The following is a 27,527-nucleotide window of genomic DNA, read 5'->3' as shown; positions in this document are numbered from 1 at the left end:
AGGAAGCAAGACAGAATCATGGGGTTAGAGGAGAGAGCTGGGTTCCAGTTGGGGAGTCATCCAGACCTTGTGACCAGCTCTTCATGGGGTGGGACCAAGGAGGAGACAGAAATGTGTCTTTGATTTCTGGTGTAAGTAATTACCATTGGGTGTCTTTCCCTTTCTATATTAGCTAGAGTCTAGCTGGGGAAAAGAGACATTGCTCTGGGTTAGGAAAGTATTGAGTATAGGAAGTTCCAGAAGCATAACGGAATGGGAGTACTATTGTAGCCATTTTGGTGAATAGAGTTTCCCAGAATTATTTAGCATTGTCAAGTGGGAGGTCAAACCGGGAAAGCACAGAAAAGGGTATTTTGAGTTGAGGGGATCTGAGAGGTGCTAGGAAGAACAGCTGTGAAGGTTTGAGGGGTGCAGTAGAATTGAGATGGAAGAAAGTAGAGGCACAGTATAAAATCCTCTTGTCCAGTGTTGAACCATGGGAGACTGGGAAGCCTAGGCTTCAGTGCTTCTGAGATACAAGGAGGCTTTAACTGATAGGGAAGGGATATGTAGTCTCAACAGAGAGACATAACTGAGAAGTCCAGGCGAGATTCAAGAGACCGGGTACCAAGTGCACAAAAGGCACTGGCCTTTGATGAGTCTTTGCTTTGAAAGTAGAAGGCAATAAGACTGAGCATGGATGAGCGTGTGGGACCCTGGAGAGGGGAGGGAAGGTGGGCAGCAGAGTGTGTACCAGCCTGATAGCCTCTATTTTTTCTCCACTGTAGGAGGCCAGACCATCTGCCAAGAATGAGAGGGTAGGAGGTGGCATTGGAGGCTCGAGGGGGTGAAGGTTTGGAATAGCTGCTGCGTGTCTTTCGCTGCCGAGTGGCCTCGGTCATGTGTGACATACCTGAAGTTTTAGAGATTCTCTTGGTAGCTGAAGGCATGGTCAGAGCTGGGAGAGAACAGGAGCCAGGGACGATCCATGGGTTTCCGATGGCTCTGAGGCCAGGCAAGAGCCAGCCATCGCCGAACAATGTATCATAGCCTTCTGGGCTAGGAGGACAGCTGTCACTTTGCTCTGTTTAGAACCTCTACTGGCTCTTTAAGAAATGATGGCTGTAAAGCCAGTGGTGATAACAGTAGTAAAGGTTTGGCACTTCCTTCCTGAGGTAAGCTTCGGATGCTTTTGTTGGGAAGTATGCCTGGCAGGTTCTCTGCAGAGCCTGCTGTGTCCTCTTGGCAGTGGCTGGGAGGGTTAGAGTTAGGGGCACAGGTTAGAGATCCAGGAGGGCAGCTGTAGAAAGCCTGATCCTGCTACCCACCCAGCCAGTAGCAGGACTAGCAGGCCTGATCCTAGGTAGGAAAGTTCTATTATGGTTACCTTTCCCCACTGGAAAACCAAGTCTAGACCTAAGTGATATCTTTATTTCAAGGATGACAACACTCTAGAAAGGTGTGGCAGGAGAATGATTTACTCGTAGGGGACACTGATGCTACCTTAGGTCCAGAAGCCTATGGACTGGTGTGGGCGTCTGGCTTATCTGCACAGACTGCTGGGCTTTCTTCCGTGCCAATTCCAGGTATTGTATGCCTTCAGACTTGCATCTCATCGTAGGAAGGTCAATCAGTTAAAATAATTCCTACTGATAGAGAGGGACCGATGGGCTTGGCCACTGGTTAGTTACTGTTTTAGGAAGGCACACTTGTAAATATGAATATATATCTCATATGAGGATGGAGGACATGAAGAGCTGAAGAGCACTGGCTGTCCCCGCTGGGGCGCTTTAGAGTATCTGTAGAGAAATGACACAGAGGATACTCATTCTCTCAGATGTGGAAGCACCTGTACCAGTTGTCCCAAGGGTGACTGATCTGACACCTCGTTGTGGTTTGTAAGGACTGAACTTCTTCCCATCTTTAGTTGGCCAGTAGCTTCCTGGTTTGTCCTTCTAACATAGTGTCCCTCGTGGGCCCCAAACAGCCGCACAGCTCTGGTGATATCCAGATGCTAAAGAAAGCTGGCTGCGCTCTCTCTCTCTCTCTCTCTCTCTCTCTCTCTCTCTCTCTCTCTCTCTCTCTCTCTCTCTCTCTCTCTCTCTCTCTCATATTCTTTTAAAAAAAAAAACTGAAAACCAAGAGTTCCCTAGGGGTTTGGTTGTTGCTTGAAGTAATGATACTAGGGCTCTTCTGGCATTAATTATCCTGGCAAGAAAAAGGAGATCACCTTGAGTATGAAGCCCTGTCTTCCCTGACAGACAGGAGGGTGCACCAGTATCAGCTATGCTGGAAAGCTGGGGGAGTGGCTCCTGGGTTGGTATCCAGAACACATTCCACCCTAAGGTTTGGTATTTTCTGCCAACCAGACCCTTGGGGATGGGGACTGTCTCTGGGACAGAATGTAGAGAGATGCCGGAGAAAGGGCAGTCACTCGGAGCACAGCATCTAACAGTCCTGGTGACACTGGTGACATTGTCCAGGAGAGAGAGGTGCAGCCAGGACGCTTTCCCGCTTTGTCATTATCACCCGATACCGTCCCCTGAGCAGTTGGGGTAACTCCATTTCTAGATGCGCAGCTAGTGACGCTTATTGATTTGTGTGGCTGTTTGGAGCCAGACTAATTGGGCCCCGAGATTGGAATGGTGATTCAGCAGGAAGGGCTGAGGGGACGGGCACCATCTTTCCACCTGCTGGCCAGTGCAGCAGTTCCTTTCTACCCAAGGTAGCAGGAGTTTAGCAGGCCATATTTACTGCCATGGTCACTGCTGGAGCAGAGTGGCACTTGGTGGTCTGTAAGGTGGTGACGAGTCCTGTCCCCAGTTCCACAGCACCCCCTATGTTATCATTCCCCTGTCACCGTCACCGTCCCATGTCACCGTCATGTCCCACTGTCACCATCTGCCATTGTCTGTAGAGCTGCTGCAGCAGCTCATGAAGTACAGCCCTTACTCTGTCACCCCCTAAGGATCTAAGTTGTGAACAATGCCATTCCATGCATGTGCCACAGTCCCCAAGTGGTCTGATGCATTGAGGCAGAGCTCTCAAGCCTGAGTGCCAATGTCTGATCTATTGCTTGATGTCACTTGTCCTTTCCCAGGGGATGGATGACTGGTGACAGTCCTGTTGTTAACTTTTGGGGTAGCATGTTCACACTGTCTGTCATCCTGTTTCCTTCCTAAATGTACCGGCCGAGCTGGTGGCTAGGTAATTCCTATATCAGCACAGAATCTAACAGCCGATTTTAGTTAAAAGAAACAGGTACATAAATATGCAGGAATGCAAGCCATCCCCTGGGAAATTGTGTTTATTCTGTACTTTTGTGTTCTAAAAGGCATGAGCTTTCTAACTTGAAAAAGATCCTTCAAGTGGTGGGCTGTTTACATACTCTGAGCACAGTGTCCTTCCTCATCAGTGCCCGACTTCCCCAGCTTGGGTCAGTGCGGGCCTTTTCTCTGTGAGCCACTTTCCATGGAGCGGTGGGTTTTCTTAAAGCGTTTGGTAGCGGTTGCCTCCACTGTGTTGTGCTCGTTCTCAGAGCTTCCTACTGTCTTAGCTCACACTGTCTGGTAAGAAGCAGGACTAGAAAGGACTGAGAAAAACCTGGGTCCCGATTCTGGCGAGGTAGTTATGTTTCAGGGTCTCGTGGGGCTCCCGGGGCACTTTCCTTGTCTGTGAAGCGGGCAGCATGGGTAAGCGAGAGTGGGTCTGTGGAGCTCCTGTATAGCTGGCACAGGGTGGGCCCTGAGTGACAGGTGCTTTTCTTTCTTTCCTTTGGAAATTATAAATAACTGTCCCTGTGGCCAGACCTGGTGGTGCATGGTTTTGTTCTAGCATGGGAGAGGCCTCTGAGATTGAGGCCAGCCTGGGCTACATAGATAGCACTAGTATATCCAACTAATTAGAGACGCCACAAAACAAAACAAAACAAAATCCCCAAACCAACGCCCCCAAACCCAACAACAAATAAAATAACTGTCACTTGTTTTCAAACTTCCACATGATCGTGATTTTCTTTTCTTTTTGTCTTTCTTACAATGGATTTCTCTCTACTGTGAGGCAGTTACTATATAGGGCAATAATTTCATTACCTGTATTTTTTCCTTTCTTTTTGGATATATCGTCTCAGTTTGTAACCCAGGTCGTTTGTGAACTCACAGCAATCCTTCTGCCTCAGCTCCCCTTCGTGCTGGCATCACAGGCATGGGCCACAGTGTCTCGCTCTCCTTCTGTTACTTTATCTTGGGAGAGGCACTAGTTACTCACTAGACCTCGACTGGTCAGGCTCCAGATTTGAAAGCAAATTCTCAGCTACTCTCTGTTCTCAGGAACTCAGAGGTAACCCTTTCCCCAGCCAAATCCCCAAACCCGAACCTCCCCCGTTCCCATCCCGCAGCCGTGCGTGTAATTGTCTTGAAGATGCTGGATACTTTGAAATATTCATGTGCTCATTTACTGATTCACTTCTTCATTCATGCGAGTGTCCAATAAACATCTGCGAGTGTTGAGTAAGTGCTGGCTGCCGGTGAGAGCGCTGGCTGCTGGGAGAATTTTATGGAGGAAGTGCATTTTGGGGGAAAAAAATGAAAAAGGCAAACAGAAGATAACACCTGTTTTATTTTTGTTAGCAGCATCTGTTGTCAAAAAGAAACCGAAATGGATGTACTTAGACTAGGCACTTGGACGGCTGAGCAGTGAGCAGGGAAGGTGAAGGGCTTTGCTCTGGTAAGCCAGGAAAAGGGAGGCCTGCCCTTGGCTAGATGCAGGCAACCCATGACCCTTTCCTTCCTCTTCGTTGGTTAGCTCAGAGGTTGCTGAACCCCTGAGCTAGGGGCAAAACCATGCACTCCCTGGGCTTCATAACTGTTAACAGAATTTGAAGTTGACCACCTTGTGTGTGTGTGTGTGTGTGTGTGTGTGTGTGTGTGTGAGAGAGAGAGAGAGAGAGAGAGAGAGAGAGAGAGAGAGAGAACGTGTGCCTGCGTGACATGTGTAGAGGTCAGGCTTTCCCCTTACACTGTGGATTTTGGGGATTGAAGTCAAGTCGTCAGGATGCTCAGTGAGTGCTGTTGCACTCTCACTGGCCTGCAAACCTCTCATTTGAAGGATAGAGGCTCTCTTTTTCCAGCTTGATTTTTTTTTTCCAGAGTTTTTAGGTATCTGTGGATCAGCTACCCACAGCCAGCCAGTCCATGCAACATAAAAACAGAGCACAATTTTGAGAGACCGTGTCTGTATATTATCATTTCTTATTTTTCTGACTTGCTATGCCTCCTTTATGAATTATAAGCCTTTATGCATAGGAAAGGACAGTAATTAAAGGGCTCTATCATCTGCAGTTCTCGATGCCCACAGTGTTCTTGCATTCTCCCCTGGTAAGAGGGCCTGTGTAACCACTGCTGGACCCACCACCCACAGCGACTTGGAACCCAGATCTGCGAGTGCTGTGAAGGTTTGGGGTTATGGATTAATGTACTAATTAGTTATTAGCAATGAATATTAATAAAGTGTCTGCCTTTGTGATGAATGGCACAGAGTGCTAATGGTGACCAATAGCATAGGATTGGCTAATTATATGAATGATTAGTGATGGAAAAACCTTTAAAATACCTTTCAGTATGCTTGGATATTAAGGATAATTAAAATTTTCATAAATAGCACGAACTATAGAAAGCAGTGAGTAATGGCTGCTTGGTCAGCAGCTTCCCCTAGCATAGATCTGTGTAGGTTCCCATAGACTACCTTATGTAGACCCAGGTTGGCCCAAGAAGTCAAGTGCTGATTGTACAAGTAAGGGGATTCATTCGCTGCTTTCCTAGGCCTCTCCTGAGCCTTTCTCCTGAGTCTCTAGGTAAGACTCAGTGTCTAGACCTGAGCGAAAAAAGCCTTGAGGGTTTTTTTCCTTTTAAAGATTTATTTATTCATTTTATGTATATAAGTATACTGTAGCTGTCTCCAGACACACCAGAAGAGGGCATCGGATCCCATTACAGATGGTTGTGAGCCACCATGTGGTTGCTGGGATTTGAACTCAGGACTCTGGAAGAAACAGTCAGTGCTCCTAACCGCTGAGCCATCTCTCCAGCCCAAGCCTCAAGGTTTTATTGTTTGTTTTGTTTTGTCTTGTTTTTTGTCTGACCTTGGACCCAGACAGAGGAATTCAGCTGTTTTCAGTGGTCCTCATGCCCCTTGGTCAGGCTTAGACCTGGGACAGCCACTTTTATTTTTCGTGCACTTGCTCTGTTCCTACTTCAGTGGCAGCTGAAGGTCGTCTGAGGATACCTGACGAGATGTGGTTTACATAGGCTGTTCTGTCGAGATGCCTGCGTCTGATGCACACACTCTGGCCCACTGTGTGTTTCATGAGGCACAAACAAACACAACAAATGAAGTCAGTTGGTGTAGGGTCACAGTCTAGCCTGTGAGTGACTAGACAAGACTGAAAAGAAATTAGACAACGGCCCAGTGTAATTAAAATTGGTTTTGTTAGAAACTGACCATGGTAACCCCGTGTGATGGTTCTCAGAATGGCACCTGCTACATCCCAGAGGACATAAGGTTTCGAACAAAGCAGCACACGCCTTTTGGGTGATGGTTTTGCAATAGATTTTGAATTTTCTCTTCCTCACGTGCCTAGTACAGTGTGCATAGCCAGCAAATGGAGGCACAGAATCTGCCTGTCAGTGAGGGTTCAGAGAGTCCTTCTGGAGGTTGGAAATGGAGTGTGGGAAGTGAGAGGATACCGTCACTGAGCCCACCACACCTGTGGGACCACGATCTGTGCTTGGCTCCTCCCACTGGGCTCTGATGTTTAACTCACATCATCAGAGACTCATCCAGATGCCAGGTCACCCCCCCACCCCAATCATGTCTTCATCACTCAAGGATCCACAGGGAACCAAGGGTCAGAGTCCACATTCTTCATCTAAATGGACAAGCCTTGGTCCTGTCAAGCGTGGATGCTTCTTTATTCCATTTTTTAAAAAAAAAATTATGAAGTTTATTTTATGCAGACAACATAGAAAATAAGGCAGGGTGAGTATATCTCTTATAAAAAATGCTTGGGACCAGGTGTTTTGGGCTTTTTCAGATTATGGAATTTTGCACGTATATAATGAGGCATCTTGGGGATGGCCCCATGTCTAAAGACAGAATTCATTTACTCATATACATGTTACATTTGTAGCCTGCAGGTAAACTTTATATAATAATTTTGGTGCTCCTGCATTTTGAAAGCAGCCTGTCAGGTGTACACATTTCCATGTGTGATGTAATGTGGGCACTCAGGTCGTGGGACACTTCTGATGTCACAGCCTGGGTCAGACATGCTCAGTCTGTCTCACAAGCGCCTCAGTCCCAGCCCCTCAGCTTAAGCAAGTAAAGATATCAGCTGCAGTGGAAGCCCCACCTCTACCCTTTACAAGTGAGCCAAGAATGGCTCTGCCTAGAGATTTCAGTCAGTTCTTGACAGCTTGCCCACCTACCTAGTGTGCAAGGCCCTGGGTTTAGCCCCTGGCACCAACAACCACCACAGCCAACAAAACAATGACAAAACATGAACAAATATGGGCGGGGTCACAGAACAGGTAACAGAAGCTGCCTTGAACAAGGCTTCCTCACTGTACAGATTTGGGGAAAAAAAAAATCACAGGAACTCCCAGAGCCCCGATTAGTGACATGACATGCACCTCCATGTCTCCCAGAACTGTGTGGATTTGGAGGAACATTAGCGCTCAGCGCAATGCTGGGTACCCAGCCAGGCAGTACCTAGCCAACAGTCGTCAAGGTTACTTCTGGATGCTGTTAGCTTCTTCACATCTTGGACTTGGTACAATTATAGTGACAGAGGTCAGAACAGTTCCCTCTCCTGTGTGTACTTCAGGGGAGACCCAGGCACGGGGTTGAGTAAAATTTCAGGGATTTTCTACACCTGCCCTTGCTCTGCAATAATGACATGGAGACCTGGTCTATTTATTAAAAAGCTTCTTTCACTTTAGCTGGACAGGGATCTCATCTCTTTTAACCCAACTATGCTGCCCTGGCCTACTTCCCAGCCACCTGCCATCTTTGTCTTGTTCTGGCTGCTCCTGCTCCATCCGTCCTTTTCATGGAGACTCTCTCCTCACAGCTTTTCATGGCAACTCCCTCATGCTCTCCTTCTGCCCAGGACCCCTTCACTGGGATCAGAATCTCACCTCTTCTCTCCTGTCTAGCTACTGGCTGACCAGCTCTTTATTAACCAACCAGAGGTGACAGAAAACAATTTTTACACAAGAGTGAGACAGGAGACACTTGGCAATGCCAACATCTGTCAGGACTGCAACCAGATCTGGGCACAATAATCAGCATCTGAATACGCAGTCCACAAAACCATTCCCCAGCAGGGCAGGAAGTGTACCTTCCTTGGTGAGTGCCATGGGCTGGCTGACAGGAAGCTTGGTGGATTTCAGGTGCTTGTCCTGGCTGTGAAGCAACTTTTCCCAGATTTTGAATTCATGTGGCTGGTGGATGAAGCCAAGAAGAACCTGCCTCTCGAGTTGGACTTCCTAAACGAAGGGAGGAACGCTGAGAAAGTGGCCCACATGCTCAAGCACTTTGACTTCCTAAAGGTAGGAGGGCGGGGCAATTGGGATGAGTGCAGGGGTCGATTGGGTCCAACCCCGGCTATCCCTACTTAGCATGAGTTGGGAACATCTCTTTGCCAAAGTTTCTAACTGAAGGTGAGTGACTTGTAATTGGAGACCAATGTTAAAGCTCTCGAAGGCAATGTCCGAAAGAATGAACCCTAATATGATTGTTGACCTGCCAGTCTAGGGAACAGCTATTCCTTATGTAATCAACACTGAGTTGATTACATAAGGCCTTTGTGCTGTGGCTTCTGCCTCCATAGAACATGGAGTGAGTGATGGCGACAGGTCACACACTTCTGTACTTTGATCCTGCTCCAAAAAATGCATGTTGCATCTGCTCCTGTAATACACAGTTCTGTTCCAACAGTGTTTCTAGTCCCCACTACAGTGTACAGAACTGTACAACAGAAACCTTGGGGGTCACCAGAGAAACAGGCATGGGGCACAACACTCTATAACCTCATCAGTGACATCAATACAGATGTCAATATAAGGTTTTAGGCCCTCAACGGTGTGTTCACTTGCATGGACCATTTTCCTTCTTCCTTATCCTGTATTTATTGTTGTCTTGGTCTCTTGGTGTGTTGTGGGAGGCACTGGTTGGAGCTGCTCTAGAAACTTCCCACTTAATGGGAGCAGGCAGATGCATTGTCTGCCTTACAAAGTGTTCTGCACACAGTGGACCCTCATCTTTATTTCGGTGGCTTCCCATGAGGAAATGCTTAATCTACCTAGGGCAGGGAGCTCAGAAAGCCTTCAAAAAAGTGCTGACTGCAGAGAGGAGAGCACAGTGTTTAGTGAGCATCTCAGTGTGTCAGGCACTGTAGGACTGACCAAATGCTGACGCATCCTAATGGTGACCCCTTCCAGACCATCCCCGTACACAGCTGTGCCTTGGGTAGAGTTCTAGTGTTAGCTCGGGCTCTCTGACTCTGTGTCTGCTGCTCGCCTCAGAGTTTCTGCCACCTTTAACCTGGCAGAAGTGCCCCTCAGCGCCAAAGTGCTGAGCCAGATAGACCCAACAATCTCCTCCACCGTTTCCATGGAAACAGCAGAATCATCCTCTGGCTGGAGCCAACTAGCAACTGCCAGACCAAGACATGTAATAATAATAATAATAACAACAACACAGATTTTTGAAACAAGGATGCCAAATTGGTAAATAATTAACATACTGATCTGACCCACTGCTGCCAGAACTCACATACCATTCCTAAGACAATGGAGGAACGAAGGCTCCTGAGTAATTAGTTTTGCCTAAGCACATCATAAGCAGGAAGCAAATTCTGCGCTGTGAACCCAGCTCAGCTTTTAAAACTGTAGATAGATTGCTTTTGCATTCTGGCAGCCCATCTCAACATCTGTGCGTAATTAAGCCTCAGCAAAGAGTTTGCCTCTCATGTGTGAGGCCTCTTCCAGTGCTTAAGGGGGCTTTAATATCCTCGACCCTTCACAGTAAATCTTTGGGTCTCAGCCCATCTCTGAATAAAATAGAGAGGAGGCCAGAAAAAGGTGAAGGGCAGCCAGACTGAACAGTATGGATCTGAGCGTGCCTGGAACAGGGCTGTGCCAGGCAGTCAGGCTTGGGATTAGCGAGGCATAATTGGGGACAGGCAGGAAAGGTGTCTAAGCATAGGTTTGGAACTAGTATAGATAAGAGTTCAAGTGGGGATGACAGTGTGTGGTATCAGGCAGGGTCGCACCAGAGTGTTTTGTGTGAGGTCAGGAGCCTGAGGGATATGTGAGCTCTTGGAGAAGTGTCATAGCTCATTTAGACTTTCAAAGATGAGCAACATGTATGATAACATCTGACCTTTCAATATGTTAGACACTCCTAAAAGTGTTTCTCATTTATTTACCCTTTCATCCATATAGCGGCCTCACAAAGGAGGGGCCATTTTAAACCCTGTGTCATTGGTGGGGGAGCAGAAGTCCCAAGTGATCAAGTCATTAGCCTAGAGTTACACAGTAAACCAGCAAGGGACAGAAGCAGGCTTAGGGTAGAGACAGCGTGGCTTAAAGCCTGCACATCAAACTGCCTTTGTACTACTTGTTTGAAACATTTCTGAATCAGAGACAATCGATTAGGTTTGCGTGAGTGTGTGAGCCTATGGCATTGTCTCAGCTCCGAGGTGAATCAGGATGCTCATGAATCACTGTGTAGCTGTCACAGGACAGCCAGTGTTTGACCAGCAGCTCAGCACCTGGTCCTGTGCGGGACACCTGTCCTCTCTCTATGACAGTGGTAAGTGAGGTAAAGCAGGTTCTCCTATGACCGTCCACATCATCTTACTAGGGGTGCACTTGACCTCAGAGAAACTATGCATGTGTCCACAGTCAGTACAGCTAGTAGGAGGCCGAGCTGTGTTCTGCTTGGCCAGGCTCTGACTTCAGGAGGACTGTACTCTGGAGGATAGCCAAGGCTCTACAGTGCACAGAGTAGAGGTGCATAGTCGGTCCCCACCATGAGGCCAGGCTACCCAAGCAAGGTTGTGGAACTTTTTACAGCCCACTTCTTGGGGTTGGGGTGGTCTTGATGTGGGAGCAGGTGGAGCCCTCAGGTGTGCCTCTGTGAGGAGCTGTCCTGTATGACATAGACCATGAGTCAGGGGCCTGTAGGCCAGAGGTGGCCCTGCTGGGGCCAGGGAGTCCCTGGTGAGATGCCTCCCAGAGCTTGCTTGCTTTATTGCCAGGCACCGATGTTTGTCTCTTGCTTTTCCCTTCCTGAATGGAAGGAGACGGGCAATGGTGAGACATAGCCATTTGGGGACTTGAGGGACAAGTCATGCAGTTTGCCCTTTGTGATTTTCCAGTCCACTCTCCAGCCCCAAGTTGCTGAGGAAAAGGACTGAAATGGTCACATCACAAGAAATGAAGGTATGGGAGGGAAGCCCAGTCTTATCCCTGTGCCTGCCCAGGCAGCCCAAAAAGGCATCAGCCTCGGGCTCTCACCCCACCCTTGGTGCTCTCCTGGCTGTCCTCCAAATGACCCAGTAGGTCCTGCTGGGGCTCTAGCCTAATGGGGAGCTCCAAGGCCCACCGCCAAGGTCAGGTTTCCAAATCAATGGACGAACTTAACCAAAGGTACCCAAGTAGTGTATGTTTCCTCTGGAGACCAGGAGCAACGGTAATGACAGACATGGACATATTTTGAGTTGACAAGTCTGTCTAAATATTACATTCAAAACAAGAGAGAGGCACAGATGTTTTGATCAGCCTAGATTTCCTAATAGTGAAAACTTAGCTTCGACTCATCCGGTTCTCAGCACAGGGGCTTCTGTGACCTGCAGGGTCCTTGCCAGGAAAGGAAACTGAGGCACGAGGTAAGGGAGTCATCGATGGTACAGCTTCCTCAGAACTAGGAGAAGTATATAGGTGGACTTGAAGACTGTCTAGATGGGCCTTAGGAATAAGGGAGAGGAGGACTCAGACTCTGAAACACTGGAATAAGCTGGCCTTGGTTTTTCTCCTTCAGAGGAAATAGTCATCAAAAGTTTGGAGAAAGAGCATGCTGAAAGAAAGCATCATGGCTTCGGTGGTGCTGATAGTGTCACCTGCTTATGTGATGTCACGCAGCCTGTGGTACCCTCTGACCCCTTGCTGCTCCTGAGGAAGTCTGCTTGGCTTTTAGGAGTTTTCAGAGTCACAGAGAGTAGGAATGTGTTCGTTAGTGTACAATTTGTTTGCAAATAACCAAAGCCCAGTCCAACAGGTTTTTTTGTTTGTTGGTTTGTTTGTTTTGAGACAGTGTTTCTCAGTGTAGCCCTGGCTGTTCTGGAACTTGCTCTGTAGACCAGGCTGGCCCTAAACTCAAAAAGATCCTGCCTCTGCTTCCTAGTGCTGGGATTAAAGGAGTGTACCAACACTGCTAGATAGTTTTTGTTGTTGTTGTTGTTGTTGTTGTTCTCCTCTTCCTCCTCTTCCTCCTCCTCCTCTTCCTCCTCCTCCTCCTTCTTCTTGTTTTGGTTTTGTTGTTGTTGGTTTTTAATGCTTATTCTTGGGGCTAGAGGGATGGCTCAGAAGTTAAGAACATACACTATTCTTCCAGAGGACCCAAGTCTGGTTCCCAGTAACCATATCAGGTGGCTTACAACTACCTGTAACACCAGCTCCAGGGAATACAAAGCCTCCTGCCTCCTTGGGCACCTGTGCTCAGGCACATTATCTGTCCCCCACATACACATCATTAAAGATAATTCACAAAATGTGTATTATTTTTGTAGAGTGAGAAGACGTGTAGCAGTTGTCTGCTGATGGTACTTAGAACTGTGACAGCATCAGGGTTGACTTCCTTTTCCTTCTCTGTGGTTACAAGATGGCTGCTACTGTCCCAAGAATCACATTCCCTTTCAGTGTGGGAGAGCAAGGGGAATAGTATCACAAGCATCCTTTTATGAAGAGAAACTAAACCTTTCCTGAATCCTCTAACAGAGTGCCGCTTACATTTGATGGGCCAGAAGTGCATGCATCACGTAGTCACCAGCTATGGGGCAGGCAGGGAACGGGTTTCAGTTTCTCACCTGTGGGGAAGAGAGAGTTGGATAATATAGTAGACATTGGGTTAAGATCCACAGGAGACTTGTAAGAATATAGCAGAAAACAATTTATTCTCTGGTTCAAACTCACTTTATTGCTTCAATAGATCTATTTCCCAGGTGCAGAAACTGTAGCAGGGTTAGGGCCAAGCAAGGGTCTGATGGAGGGAGAGGCAGAGGGAAGCAGCTCTTAGCATTGGTGTTAGCCACATGTGCAACACTGACCACAGTACCTGATGGAAACAACCTAAGGAAAGAAAGATTCGTTCTGGCTTATGTCTTCAGAGGGTTTCACTCGTCTTGGTGGCAAAGTCATTGTGGAGCTTGCGGCTGAGAAAGGAACACTGGAGGCTCTTTCCATCACAGGGTTTCCAGATACAGGGATTGGGCTCCTGTATGAGAGGCCCGCCTCCAGTGCGGCCTTCTTCTACCTGCCAGGACCTACTTCCTAAAAGTTCCTAAATCTCTCAAAATAACGCCACCAGCTGGGGACCAGGCTCTAAAGCGTGATGAGCCTGCAGCGTACATTTCTAGTTCAAGTCTTTAATAACAGCAGCTTCCAGGTAGGAACATTTCTCTCCCAAGTACCCATTCCTATTGTAATGTGTGGCTTACAGTAAAGTGGAGGGTGGGCAGGGGTGAGAGGTGAGGGATGTGGAAGGTCAGGGGTTTAGGGAAAGGCGGTGGTGGGGAGATGAGGGAGTTGGTCCCACATTCATGAAGGGCTTGTGAAGGAGTTCAGCTGTAAGGGCACCTGGCTGAGGCAGTCTGCCTAGTCCTCCTCTCTCTCTGGCAGTGGCTCCATCCAAACAGCAGGATGTGCCACTGTCTGACTCCCAGAACTTTACTAGGGGATGGTCCTGCCCACAGTCTCCTCCTCTGATGTGACTCACCTCTTCCTTCTGCAGGTCCCCCAGATCCACTGGGAGCTGTCTACCAAGAGGGTGCTCCTGATGGAATTTGTGGAGGGAGGTCAGGTCAACGACAGGGCCTACATGGAGAAGAACCGGATCGATGTGAACGAGGTGAGGGGACAGGGTGTGGCTGGGCCTGCTTGCCTAGAGCCTGCCCCACTGCCTTTAAAAGTCATGCTTCTACCAGGGAGAGTTCTTCCCCGTTTTCCCATCCATCCCTGGGCCTGGAGTAGGGACAGGGACAAGCAAGCCTCCCTGAGCCTGAGGTTGTTGCTGCCTTCTTTTCTCACAGCGGCTAAGTCCGTACAGATGGGTGAGCAGCATAGGGGCCATTCATCAACTCCCACCCTGAGATCATCAGCCAACTCCTCAGAGGGGATTTTAACCAGGATTAGAACCCAGGCCCTTTCTCCTCCACCTTTTCTATCTCCCTCCTCCAGACCTATGTGGGTCCACAGTAGAACTTGTAGCCACTTGTTGGCAGCTGATCAGTAACTGTCAGGAAATTGGCAGCACACTGAGAAAATCCCATTGCTCCCCTTGCTTTCAGTTCCTAGGGTAGGGAGGAGGAAGGTGCCTGGGTAGCTTACAGTAGCTGACTACAGTGGGGACTGGCTGGCCCCACTGGGAGGTCACTTCTAGAGTCTCCCTCAAAGGAAGCAGAGCCTCTGCCTGCAAATTGGGAGACTTAGCATCTTGACCCTTTGTCATCACTGGCCTCTCCTGCTAGAGATGACTTCCAGTCCAGGGGCCACTCCCAGCCATTCATCTCTTGGGATCTAGCAAGCTAAGGCTATAATGGCATCTCTTCAGAGGGGGCTCTGATTTTTCCAGGGTGAGTGTAAACACAGAAGCACATGTTCTGATATTGTGGCTTGCTCGTGACATAGCCAGCTGGAGACCAGTGGACTCTGGGCAGGGTGGGCAGAGTCTGGGCCTCTTTGTCCCTGCCACTGGGAAAAGCCAGTATCCAGATGGAGAGACCTTAGTAGACATCTAATTTTTCAAGAATGAAGGCAGTCCTACCTCTCTGGCCCTCAGTTATTTTAGTGGAGGTGATGGACCAGCTGACCCCCAATTAAAGATCCTTTGTATTTGAATATTTTATAGACCAGTGACTCTATGGCTTAGTGGGCACTGACTGGCTCAAGAGCCATCTATTTCAGAACCATTGAAGGGATGCATATAGCTATGCAGATTCCTGGGAACCACCCCTGGGTACACATGAGAATCTGGGGTGGGAAGGGTTGCAGAGTATCTTAAGAGAGTCTGCAGAGGATCTCACTCCAGCACAAAGCCCTGGAGCTATCGGTGCTCACCTGAATTTGTACGTGCAGCACCTACCCTCCTGTGCTCATCTTCTAGGGGTGCCTGTTTATCTCCCTGACCACGGTAGCATACACATCCAGGGTCATATTTGTAGTAACTTCAGGAGATGGTGACAGTGATTACCACTGATCTCATTAAAAGCAAAGATTATGTGGAAGGGTTTTCTGCAGGCAGTTGGGGCTTCTAGCCACAGAGGACTATTGAGTGTAAGACCTTTATCGGAGGTTAATTGAATTGCAGTGAGTGTGTGTTGAAGACCCTGCTGGGGCTGAGGCCTGGCTTAATTGGCATGAAATTAGCCAAGAGAAAGGTGACTGAATTGGTAGTACAGGGCAGCAGGGACAGATGCAGCGGACCCGGTGGGCAGATATCACCAGTCTGTGAAGGCTGACTGGATCCAGAGGCCTCAGGGACAGATACCACCATCGAGGCATTTCCTTAGGGAGAGAACAGTTGGAAAAGAGGGACATAATTACGTGGTCTTGGTTTCAGTCCTGGTCTTGAGGATCCCAGGTAGAGGAGGAAAACTGTGGAGTCTGTCCCTTCACTCTCCAGGGAGCCAACTTCTGTTAGAGTTCGGGTGGATTTAGGACTTAGCTCAAACCCTTAAAACCTTCTAACTAATCTTTCCATTTAGGACTCTCAAAACCTGTTTGCAGAGATCCTTAGGTACTGGGCCTCCTAGGAGTTGCGATCACAGTCACAGAGCACCTATAGCTGGCTCAGGGCTCCTCAGCCTTTGCTCTGTTACCACCTGTCCCCATCTGACCCAGGCCATGGCCCTCCTGTCTCGCATTGGCTGCTGTGGTTATGCCTCCTGCTCTTCTTGTGCTGGGTGCGTTGCCTCCTCTTTCTCTCTGAAGTCATTTTAGAGGCCTTTGCAAGGGAGTGGAGCGTGGTTTCGTTCTCCATGTAGCTGGAAGCCCTTATTGTGTTTACTTCTAGGAACGGTGAAGGATCTCAGAGTATCTACTATGTGCATGCACTGCCCACTTGTGCTCGAATAGAAATGTGGACAGAACCAAGCATGGGGCTTCCAAGAGGCCTGGTGCTAGACAGGCTGGGTACCAGAGGGTACCTGGCTCTGCCATTCATCTCTCCAGGGGCCTGAAGTCAAGTTCTTGAAATAGGAGGCCAAGTCCTTTCTGCTATGGGACAGATGTGATTATGTGAGCTTTATAAGCAATATGGCCATGTGAGAACATTTTCATAATTCATCATTCATGAGGGCGTTACTCACGGAGGCATCTTCCTCGGTAGAATCCTTGAGAATCTTTGTTCTCTTCCTGTCCTCTGTCTCTGGCCTGTGAGTGCACAGATTTGGATGTACCTGATTGGCATGCAAATTGATTCAGAAAAGCTCAAGCCTCTTCCTTTCCCCAGATTACCTTTGCTTCTGTCACTGCTCCATGTGGACAGAATAGGACCTTCCCACTTGTGTTCAACATCATTCCAACCTCCTGGCCCTTCCCCCCGGCTGGAATCTGATGATACTGAAGACCCAATTCCTGCAATCACTAGAAGGAAAACGGTCTCTTCTCTCTCACCCCCATCACTCTTGGATGCTCATGGGTGTTCGTGAACTCCCAGGTAGTTCCTAGGGATTTGTTTGTTTTCTCACAGCAGAGGTTATTGACTGGTTGGGCCAGAGGAGTTTTCTGGAGTCCAGTGCAAGCTCTGTCATTGGTCAGCCTTTCTACTGTGGAGTTGCTCGTCTTTAGGAACCCTGGATTCCCTGTCTACAGTTGACCATGGGTGACCTAGAGATCTTGACAACTGAAGCATTGCACACTTGGCACAGCGCTGAGCCTGATGAGTGTGCTCAATACATATTGGCACTGAAACTCCATCTCTCGGATGTCCCTGGTGCCACCAAGACAGTGTTTGTCAAAGGGCAGGGGAAATGGGGAGCAATGAATCCTTTCCCTGGCCTTTTATGGTGTCCCAAGCAAGGTGGAAGTGTATGGAATCTGTGTGGGATGAGTTCTCATCCTAGAGAGGAGACGCCAGGTGCCAACAGGAGTTCCTTCCTCACGTGTGTTCTGATGGTTGGTGACTCCTGGGACTCCCTTTTGCCTCCTCTGGACTTGAGGTGCCTTGTAGAGCATGTCCGGTAGAGATCCACAGGCTTTCTTGCCTCACAATGTTGTGTCTGACTCTGATGTGAAGCCTGGTAAGGTCTGATTAAAGAAGCCTCATTGATTTTCTTTTTGTGATAAAATACTTAACTGTAGTTAGAGAAGTAACTTGAGGAGGAGTTTTCAGCTCATGGCTTCCAAAGGTTACATCCACCACAGCAAGGAAGACATGTTGATTGGAGTGGTTCTATCTGTGGATTGGGACATGAAACAGAGGGTCTTCATGTAGCCAGAGATCAGAAAGCAGTGATCTCGGCCAGAACCAGCGATGGGCGGCTATTGCCTTATCACCTGAAATGACCTCCTTTTACCAGCCAGGTCCCACTTTCAAATAATGCCCGAGCTAGGGACCAAATATGGAAAGGATCACCGTGTGGTGGGGTGTTTAAGGCTTATGTTGAAACAGGAGGCTTTCCAAGTGCCACCATCAGAGCCACCTCTCAGTCTTCTGTGACCCATTGGCACCTCCCTTCCTGTCCCCACTGCCATTGTGGGAGGCTGAGGAGTTCACAGCTGGGTGGTCAGAGATATCAGCTCCCAGCTCACTCATCCAAGATCACCGTGTGCCATCGATACACTGCCTGCAGCCCTGGGCAGCTGGGGACAGGAAGAGCATGGTGGTGCTATGTCCCAGGCAGCAGGCTGGCCTGTGTGGAGAATCTGGCAGGCTCTGGGGACAGATGCTACAACAGCAGCCTTGCTTTCCTCTCACAGACATTGTCCTTGCTTCGGAGACACCCCACCCAGGAACATACATAGACTTTTCCTTTGGGGTAGGAATGAATTAATTCACACAATTATAGACCAATTAAAGTACTTTCAGCCAATTCAGGCCTTGAGAAAAGTCCCAAAATAACTCCTTGATTTAAATATTATTTACTCAATTAATTCTTTACTCAGCCTTTTTATGGAGTCCTGGTTTTCCCCTCTCCCCCACTGTTAGAGAATAAAGGCCTTTGTAATTAATGAAATCTCTTATTGAGTGGCATATTCTTTTCACAAGGAACAATTCATACTTCTCTGTGACTTCTTAATAAAGAGCGCTGTCCTGTACCTTTTGCTTAGAGGTGTGGATTGGGGGAGTCACCCAGCCAGAATTTTCTACCAACATCCTTTTCTTTGGGCAGATGCGTTACTGGATGCCAAGGTCCCTCAGAAGTCAACTTTCGGAAGAGCTTTCTGGAGTGGAAAGGCAGGTGGCCTGGTCATTTAGCACCTAGTCTCTGGAGTCAGGTCACCTGATGAATCAGTGTCACTGACTGCTGAGCAAGTGATCAGTGGCTTCTTCCTGTCTTTATATCACTCCTTCAGCTGTTTCTTGCAGAGAATGGCGAGGTGTCTGGGGCAGGGCTTGGCCCATCATGGGCTACTTAACAAAACACGCAACTGCCCATTAGCCTGGTTTTGCAAGATGCATAGAGAATTCACACAAAACTAAGAAAATAGGGCCTAAGACTGGTATACTCTGTCAAAATCACTCTTGAGTGTAGTTCAACCAGAACTGCCAGTTCCATCTCCCCTTCCCCAAGGACTTTCCAATATCTAGGGTAATGGACTTTTCTTTGCGTTTGTTATCAAGAACTATGAGCTCAGACGGAAGGCATGTATCAACCTGTAGCTCTTTCCAGTTGAGATACAAATAGTTACTGCTCAGAAGAAAAGATAACCCCAAAGCAGTGCTTCTCACCCTTCCAAACGCTGCGACCGTTTAATACCAGTTAATACTTGTTGTGGTGACCCCCAACCACAAATTATTTTCATTGCTACTTCATAACTGTAATTCTGCTACTGTTATGAATTGTGATGTAAATATCTGTGTTTTCTAATGGTCATAAGTGACCCCTATGAAAAGGTCATTCCTTTCAACTCCTGAAGGGGTCGTGACCCACAGGTTGAGAACTGCTGTCCTAAAATTGATACTGTTTTTTTCTTTTTAAGGCCTCTTAGGACAATAAGCAGTTCACATTTCATCCAGGAATATTCCTTTCTTTCTGTTTAAATGCTCCGAGTAAGTCCTGGCTCCCTCACAGTTGTTTTAGAAGCAGCCCTCCCATCTTGCCTGCTTCCCAACTGTTGAGCTAAAAGCCTTGGGCACTTCAGTCTCTGTATGTTTGTGAACTGTGTTCATAATGCTGACTGTTACACTTAGTAGTAACAAGTATGCATTTTTCCTCCATTCTAAAGCAATGAAAAGCCAAAACAGTGACATTTGTGTGTCTAACATTGAGTAATGGCTCTCTCCTGGGTAATGGTATTTGACTTTGAATCTTGAGGTTGCCCTGTGAGGAGGTCGGACAGATGACTTTAGTCCCACTTAAGTGCTAATGGAGATGGAGGACTAGAGTGGCTTGTCTCTCAGGTCACCCATGCCCAAAGTGGCAGCGCCAAGATGGCTTCAGTGCTGAGCTGTTGGCATCAGCCAGCTCCTGCTCCCTGCTCTGCCTTCTGTACCTGTCAGGCCTGGTGACATCTGGTTGAACTAAACAGAAGCTTCCAAGTAGGAAGGCCTCCAAGTGGCAGCTGGCTGGCGGGTGTTGAAATGGTGTGTGTGTGTGTGTGTGTGTGTGTGTGTGTGTGTGTGTGCGTGTGCACGAGCTCGCACATGCTCTCTCTAGTGGCTCCACTCATATATGAGGTAGTAGTTGGCAGTACTCCCACCTGCCGATGGAGGACCATTCCTAAGGGATATGAGCCCCTCACCCCGATTCACCATGCCCCTGGAGGCCATCTTTCATTGTAGAAATAAGGGGCCCAGAGCGATTAACAATATTTCAGAAAGCTTAAGGGAGATCATACATCTCCCTGTGACAGGTTTGCCCAGACTAAATGAAATGTCACTTCTCCACATTTTGACTGGAATTCCGTCAGCTCAGTCTGGCTGTGCTGCTTATCTTGGGCTGATCAGGAGCCCTGATTGGACTTTATATTCGTCCTTGACAAATAAAAATGAATGATTACTTAATAAATGGAATCGGTTTGTCAGATACGGCCTTCTGAAGCTCTGGAGCTCCAAGAAGCCTAACAAAAAGGATTCTTGGTGGCACAGAGGTGGGGAACTGGCTGGCTTTTCAGGACCCATTTTGGCTGAGGCCCATCTCCTAGGAAACAGAAAACAGTGGCCCTGTAACCCCTGCCATCTCAGAATGAGTCTGAAATTTGACCTAGGGCAAAGTCCTATTCCTAATGAGAATGACTGAGTCCCAAGTATGAGGCAAATGTCAGGAGTCAGAGAGCTGTGTTGTGGGGCAGCGCCTTCAGCATCGTCATCACTGCAGGCACTGGTGGTGACTCCCACAGGGCTATCTACAGGAGGTCCCTGGATCTCAGGCCCTGTGACATGATCCTTCACTTCTGCAGCCACCCATGAGAGTTATTGCTCACTGAATCCAGAAGTTTAAGCAGCTGCTCCGAGGTCTCTAGAGAGAGGTGCCCCAGTATAGAAGGGCATAGTTAGGCAGCTGGGGCTCATACCTGCTTTGAAGTAACAGGGCTATGCCACGAGCAGCTTTAACCTCAGTGTTCTCAGTCTCTCGTTTGCAGAGTGTGTGTGTGTGTGTGTGTGTGTGTGTGTGTGTGTGTGTGTGTGATAATTGTGCTTACATTCTAAGCATAGTAAGGATGGCAGCTATTGTTCAAATGCAGGATTATTCTTTAATCAAGTCTTTCCTAGCCCAGGCTAGCTCTGGACTTCAACCCTCCCATCTCAGGCTCCTAAGTGCTGAAATTATGTCTATGCCACCACACCTGACCATTTTTAATCTTTTAACTTGGTACTGATTCTAAATGCTCAGGGCTTTGGAGAGACTGACAGGATAAACACAGCATCTTCAGAGATCAGGGAGAACTTACTCACGTTGAGTGCAGAGCCTTATTTTACCTGTGTGGTGCTGTTACAGGCAAGTGCATACATAATAGAGCCAGTCTATAGCACATCAATTACACCTCAATAAAGCCGTTTAATAAAACAGAGCCAGTCCCTGCTGTCCTAGGAGTTTACGATAGTGAACCAGATGGTCATTTGTCAAATAATCACACGAGTAATTGCTAGAGCTGTAAAAGAAAATACCCAGTATCCTCTAGGAGTGTGTGGTGGGAGCACTCTTCCTGCCCTAAATAAAACAGAAGGGGGCTTGGGGGGTGGACCTGGGAATGGGGATGGTCGGAAGGCTTGTGGCAGCAGGAATGGTTTGCACCAAAAAGCCTGAGGTAGGAAGGCACGGGGATCATTGGAGGAGTGACATGGCCAGGTGTGTGTGTGTGTGTGTGTGTGTGTGTGTGTGTGTGTGTGTGTCTGTATGTATGAGTGGGTGAGTGTGTGTCTGTGTGTGTGTCTGTGTGTGTATATGTGTGTGTGTGTATGTGTGTGTGTCTGTGTATGTGTGTGTGAGAGTGTGTGTGTGTGTCTGTGTATGTGTATGTCTGTATGTGTGAGAGTGTGTGTCTGTGTGTGTATATTTCTATATGTGTGAAAGTGTGTGTCTGTGTGTGAATCTGTATGTGTCTGTGTGTATATATTTTTGTGTGTGTATGTGTGTATGTCTGTATGTGTGAGAATGTGTGCCTGTGTGTGAGTCTGTGTGTATGTTGTGCGTGTGTGTCTGTGTGTGTGTGTATGTGTGTGTATGTCTATATGTGTGAGAATGTGTCTGTGTGTGAGTCTGTGTGTGTGAGTCTCTGTATGTATGTTGTGTGTCTATGTGTGTATGTGTGTGTGTATGTCTATATGTGTGAGAGTGTGTCTGTGTGTGAGTCTGTGTGTGAGTCTGTGTATGTGTGTATATGTGTGTATGTGTGTGTGTGTTTGTGTGTGTGTGTGTATGTCTATATGTGTGAGAGTGTGTCTGTGTGTGAGTCTGTGTGTGAGTCTGTGTATATGTGTATGTGTGTGTGTGTGTGTGTGTGTGTGTGTGTGTGTGTGTGTGTGAGAGGTAAGGTAAGAACAGGGAGAGAGGCAAGACCTCATGCCATAAGACTTCTGAGTTGAGGAAGACTCTTGATCTATAATCCCCCTTGCTGTGAGCCCCGGCTCCTTCCTCTTCACTATTGTTCACTTGTTAATGACCACAAGGTTCAACTGAGGCTAGAAGGAAAGCCAAGGACAGTTGGTGTCCTGGGGCATCCACCTTCTGGCTGAGCATCTTTATCCCCCGAATGTCCATCAACAGATCATCTGGGGGCCCAGGTCCACTTCTATTCAGCAGCTGCTCCCAAGCAAGGAAGAGGCTTTTAGCTTTAATAAAAAAGGGAGTAGAGATAAGAAGGCTGCCTTGGCAGGGCTCGCGGGACTGACAGGATGATTTAAATGGCCTCTCCACTGTCTTTCTTCTACACAGACATCATAAATCAGATTAGCATTGGGTTCTGGGGGATGGGGAGAGGGGAGCAGGTCCTGGACTCTGGGTCTGTCTAGGACTGGCCTGGTAGCAGGGCAGCTGCCGAGGAGAGACAGTGTGTGTATCGCCTGTTCCTAACCCAGCCCTGTTCTTCAAAGGAGTGGGTGGGATTGTTCCCACCACCCACTCTCTCACCTTTGGGAAAGAGTGAAGAGGGGCTGATAAAAGAACAGAGAGGAGACAGATGTGGGCAGGGCAGTGTGGGAGGTGAAGACTGACTGACAGCCATCAGGAAATGGAGAAGCAGCCAACCTTTTCCCTTGCATGCAGGAGATCACCCTGGGAACTCAGAAAACACTGGTGGCTAAGGCTGTCCCAGCATGTCTGAGCTCCAAGTGGTTCTAATGTGTGGTTGGATTGGAACTTCTCTCTTAGATGTGAGGACTCCATCCTTTCCTATGTCCAGGCCCAATGGCTCCTATCGTCTCTTGAGAGTGACTAGATTAGGGGTCTGAGAAGCTCCTGGAGCACGTATGGGCAGGGAAGAACTCCTACCGGCTTGCTTCTCTTTCAGATCTCCTGCCACCTGGGCAAGATGTACAGTGAGATGATCTTTGTCAATGGCTTCGTACACTGTGACCCCCACCCAGGCAATGTGCTGGTGCGGAAGCGTCCTGACACGGGCAAGGCTGAGATTGTCCTCTTGGATCATGGGCTCTACCAGGTAGGAGAAAATTCTCCTTCCTGGGGCTGGAGCTCACTGTTGTTCTCCAGAAACCCTGAAGCTTAAGGCAGGTAGCTGAGGTAGGAGGTGAGCGCCTCACCTACCTTGGCTTGTTGTCTTAGGTTATTGCTGCTGTGCACAGACATTATGACCAAGGCAACTCTTATAAGGACAACATTTAATTGGGGCTGGCTTACAGGTTCAGAGGTTCAGTCCATTATCATCAAGGCAGGAACATGGCAGCATCCAGATAGGCATGGTGCAGGAGGAACTGAGAGTTCTACATCTTCATCTGAAGGCTGCTAGCAGAAGACTGAATTCCAGGTAGCTAGGATGAAGGTCTTAAGCCCACACCCACGGTGACACACCTACTCCAACAAGGCCACAACTACTAAAAGTGCCACTCCCCGGGCCGAGCATATACAAACCGTCACACTTGGGTATGGTAGACGGAGTCTAGAGGATTCTCTTTTCTTGGACTCACAGGCAGTGATAGCAGAGGGGAGGCTCGGAGACCCGTGGGAGAGCTTTGTAGGAGATGGGGTTTTTGCTCCACCTCATCAGTCAGTGTTGAGGTAGAGGACTGCCTCTGTGTTTGTGGGAGCCCAGGGAAATAGCCTACACCTAAAAAGGTGTCAGTATAGGTTTTGGAAGGGAATTAGCAGTCTCTGCCAGTTAGGACCAGGACTTGCTAGTGTAGGCTAAGTAACCCTAATCCAAAACCTCTACACTCCCAGTGCTTGAAGCTTCTGAGCATTATGGTACCACAGAAAATTCTCTGCCATATAACTTTGTTTCATGCACAAAATTGCTAAATACATTGTATAAAACTACCTTTGGGCCACGTGTATAAAGCATGTATGAAACAAATGGATTTCATGCTTAGATGTGTGATCCAGCCCCAAGATATTATGTATATGCAAATCTGAGGAGAGACTGATATCTAGAGCACTTCTGGTCCCAGAAATTTCAGATTTATGCTATTAAAGCTCTCTTAACTTTGAACTTGGGTCCCTAGGAATGGCTGAGTGTTCGGGAGCTATGACCCCCCTTGTCTCACCGTGTAGCTGTCAGTACTAGTCTGGGGATCAGGCCCTGGGCCAAGAGAGACCCAGTTGCTGATTGTGTTGCCCTGGCTACAGGTGCTCACGGAGGAGTTCCGCCTGGACTACTGCAATCTGTGGCAGTCTCTGATCTGGACCGACTTGGACAGGGTGAAATATTACAGCCAGCGCCTGGGGGCTGCAGACCTCTACCCACTGTTTGCCTGTATGCTGACTGCCCGGTCTTGGGCGTCAGTCAAACAGGGCATTGGGCAAGCTCCAGTCTCTGCTACTGAGGTAGGTGACCCTCTCCCAGATGCCTGGAGGCTTCTTCCAACCCAGTGTCTGAGGTTCATGATTTGGGCCATGTGTCTCTGTAGGAGGGCTGTATGGGAGCCATATAGGGTGAGGAGAAGGGAGGAGAGCTGGCACTATGGCACAGGGGTGAGAAAGGCAGGGGAAGGATAGCCTATTTTATCACCTGGGACCTTACCATCCTAGAGTAGAGAAAAGGCTTGTGGCTTAAAAATCCCAGACCCTAGTAACATGCCAGGCTTCCTCCAGCACCTCCAAGGAGCCATCACACTCCTGTAGCCCCTGCATGTCCTACGCCCACTGGGCACTGTTCGTTGTGCCTGGGTCCTCTCTGGCTTCATGTCAGGGAGAGCCTTCACTTTCTCTCCGTATGCAAACAGCCCTGTCCAAGTGAAGAAGCCTCTTTACTTTTCCCACCTTTTTCATGAACTTAGACTGTCTAGACTGGACACAGACTTTAGGGTGCTTCTGCTCCCCATATTCCTATCTACTTCTCTTTGTCTGCCAAGAATCATGGGAGTTCATTTGCTTGTTTCTCAGTGCTGGGCAAACTCAGGCCCCATTGAGGCCTCTGCTCACTTTAGGTAGAGATGAGGTTCTGCTCATGATGTCATTGCTTCCAGGATCCTGTCTTTCTGCTTCTGTGACCTTTGGTGTTAACATCACCTAAGGGCCTCAGGATCATTCCCTACAAGCTGCTTTGCCACAGGCACCTCTAGCTAAGGCTGGATCCAGAGTCTTAAACAGTATTTTAAAGAATCTCTCTCCCACCATTTATTGGCTCTGTTTTCCTTCAAATGGACACATTTCTCCTGCAGGCCTAGTGGCAGTGATAAGCACTTGAAGTTCCAGGCTCTACAGCCTTAAATGCATCATCCTCGAAGGGTAGGGGGAGGTGTCTCAGGATGGTAGGAGCTATGCTTTCTGTCTTCCCATCAACGCATGCAAAGTGCCTACTCACAGTTCCTGGAGTTCATTCATTCAATAAACATTTGCTTTAGCTGGCCCCTGAGCATGTTTAAAGGATCCTGTGACTAACAGACGAGACAGGCCTTTTGTGTAATTTACACTTTGGTTGAGAGAGACAGACAGTAAACAACTGAGCCAACAGGCAGGTGGGATAATTGCAGGCTACAGGTATCTCTGGGAGGCGGGATCTGAGGGGAGAACAAATAAGATGATGTGAGGAAGGGGTTGGGAGCCTGCCTGGCTCAGAGACCTGGGGTACTGGTTGACATTTGAGCTGAGATATGAAGGACAGGGAAGACGCCACCCATCAGGAGTGATTGATGGATGCACTGTTGGCCCACTAAGCCCACAAGCCCTGGGGCAAAGAATTTGGTGTCATCTAGAGGGTGATGGGGCTTATAAAACCCCACACAGGGCTTTATGTGCTGTGGAAAGAGATGTGGACTCAACTACCGGGAGGAAGTGAAGCCCTTAGCAAGCTAATGAGCAGAAGGGTCTAAGACCTGTTGGTTTAAGGGGTCTCTGTTGACTGAGGTGCAGTGAGCCAGTCACCGAGGAAGGGAATAAGTGCTCAAAGCCACCATATAACCTGGGGGTAGCAAGTGGCTTTTGGTTCCTACAGAGCATGACCCAAAGGGCCAGATAAACAGAATTGGGGTGCCTTTAACATAGGAGAAGGGGGCTGGCTATTAGACACATACTCGCCATCAGGACTCAGGCATAGGTAGAGCACGGGAGATAGTAGATCCGATGTAGTATAAGACTAGGGTGGGACCTGGGTGTTCTGTCCACGGATTATATTGGCTGGACTTGGTTAGCTGGTAGTGCTTCTTCTAGGCCTGGTTTTAAATTGGTGCCCAATAAAGAAGCCTTGGAGAGACTTTTGATCTGTTTCATTGTACACTGGTGCTGTTTCCAGGGCTTGCCTGGGAGCCAGGCTGGGACCTCCCATCTGGGTGGTCAGGACACAGGGCCCAATGCTTTTCTTTGGGGGACTGGGGTCTCTACAGGGTACCAAAGCAGCTGTGCTAGAAGCCCCTAGCTGGAGATTGCTTATGTCCTCTTGGTCACAGGCTACCCATACGGCTGGCACCCTGGTCTTCATTCATGTGCTATATCAACCATTCTCATGTCCCCTTGCTGCTATTAGGACTCAGAGATTCGCAATAATGCAGCCTGCTACCTGCCTGAGATCAGCCAGCTCCTTAACCATGTGCCTCGCCAGATGCTGCTCATCCTGAAAACTAACGACCTACTCCGCAGCATCGAGACCACCCTGGGCACGCGGTCCAGCGCCAGTTCCTTCCTCAACATGTCTCGGTGTTGTATCCGGGCACTGGCTGAGTGAGTATGCTCCCACCGTGGCCACCTCTCAGTTCCAGGGACTATCCCATGGGCTCTGCTTTCCCCACCATTCAGTCTTTAGGACCCTGTCTTGGCTTCTCAAGCTCTAGATCTCTCTTCAGGGAATCCTAGGGACAAAATGAGCTGCAGTGACAGCAGGTGCCTTGAGACGGTGTCTTTGGGTGGCCTACAATGTTTGTGTTTTGCCAAATGATAGCATCTGGGATCTCATCTTCCCAGTCCAGCTTTCCGTTAAGAAAGTTTGGGGTTGATT

At 48.4% G+C, this 27,527-nt stretch overlaps 1 protein-coding gene across 3 annotated transcripts in view; it reads left to right on the top strand.

The window, feature by feature from the left end:
• Positions 1-27,527, top strand: part of Adck1 (aarF domain containing kinase 1) — a 99,613-nt gene that overhangs the window by 69,077 nt on the left and 3,009 nt on the right. For 2 of the 3 annotated variants that reach the window (XM_032908221.1, XM_032908222.1), the window contains exons 6-10: positions 8,430-8,588; positions 14,053-14,169; positions 23,433-23,582; positions 24,725-24,922; positions 27,060-27,291. In XM_032908221.1, coding sequence (XP_032764112.1) covers positions 8,430-8,588; positions 14,053-14,169; positions 23,433-23,582; positions 24,725-24,922; positions 27,060-27,257 — 822 coding nt within the window. In that variant the 3' untranslated portion in view covers positions 27,258-27,291. Of the gene's footprint in view, positions 1-8,429; positions 8,589-14,052; positions 14,170-23,432; positions 23,583-24,724; positions 24,923-27,059; positions 27,292-27,527 lie in introns of those variants that run through there. The other variant, XM_032908224.1, reaches the window with a different exon arrangement.

Source organism: Rattus rattus, chromosome 7, assembly GCF_011064425.1.
Source record: "Rattus rattus isolate New Zealand chromosome 7, Rrattus_CSIRO_v1, whole genome shotgun sequence".
Taxonomy (NCBI): domain Eukaryota; kingdom Metazoa; phylum Chordata; class Mammalia; order Rodentia; family Muridae; genus Rattus; species Rattus rattus.
This window is presented reverse-complemented; position numbering and strand designations above follow the sequence as displayed.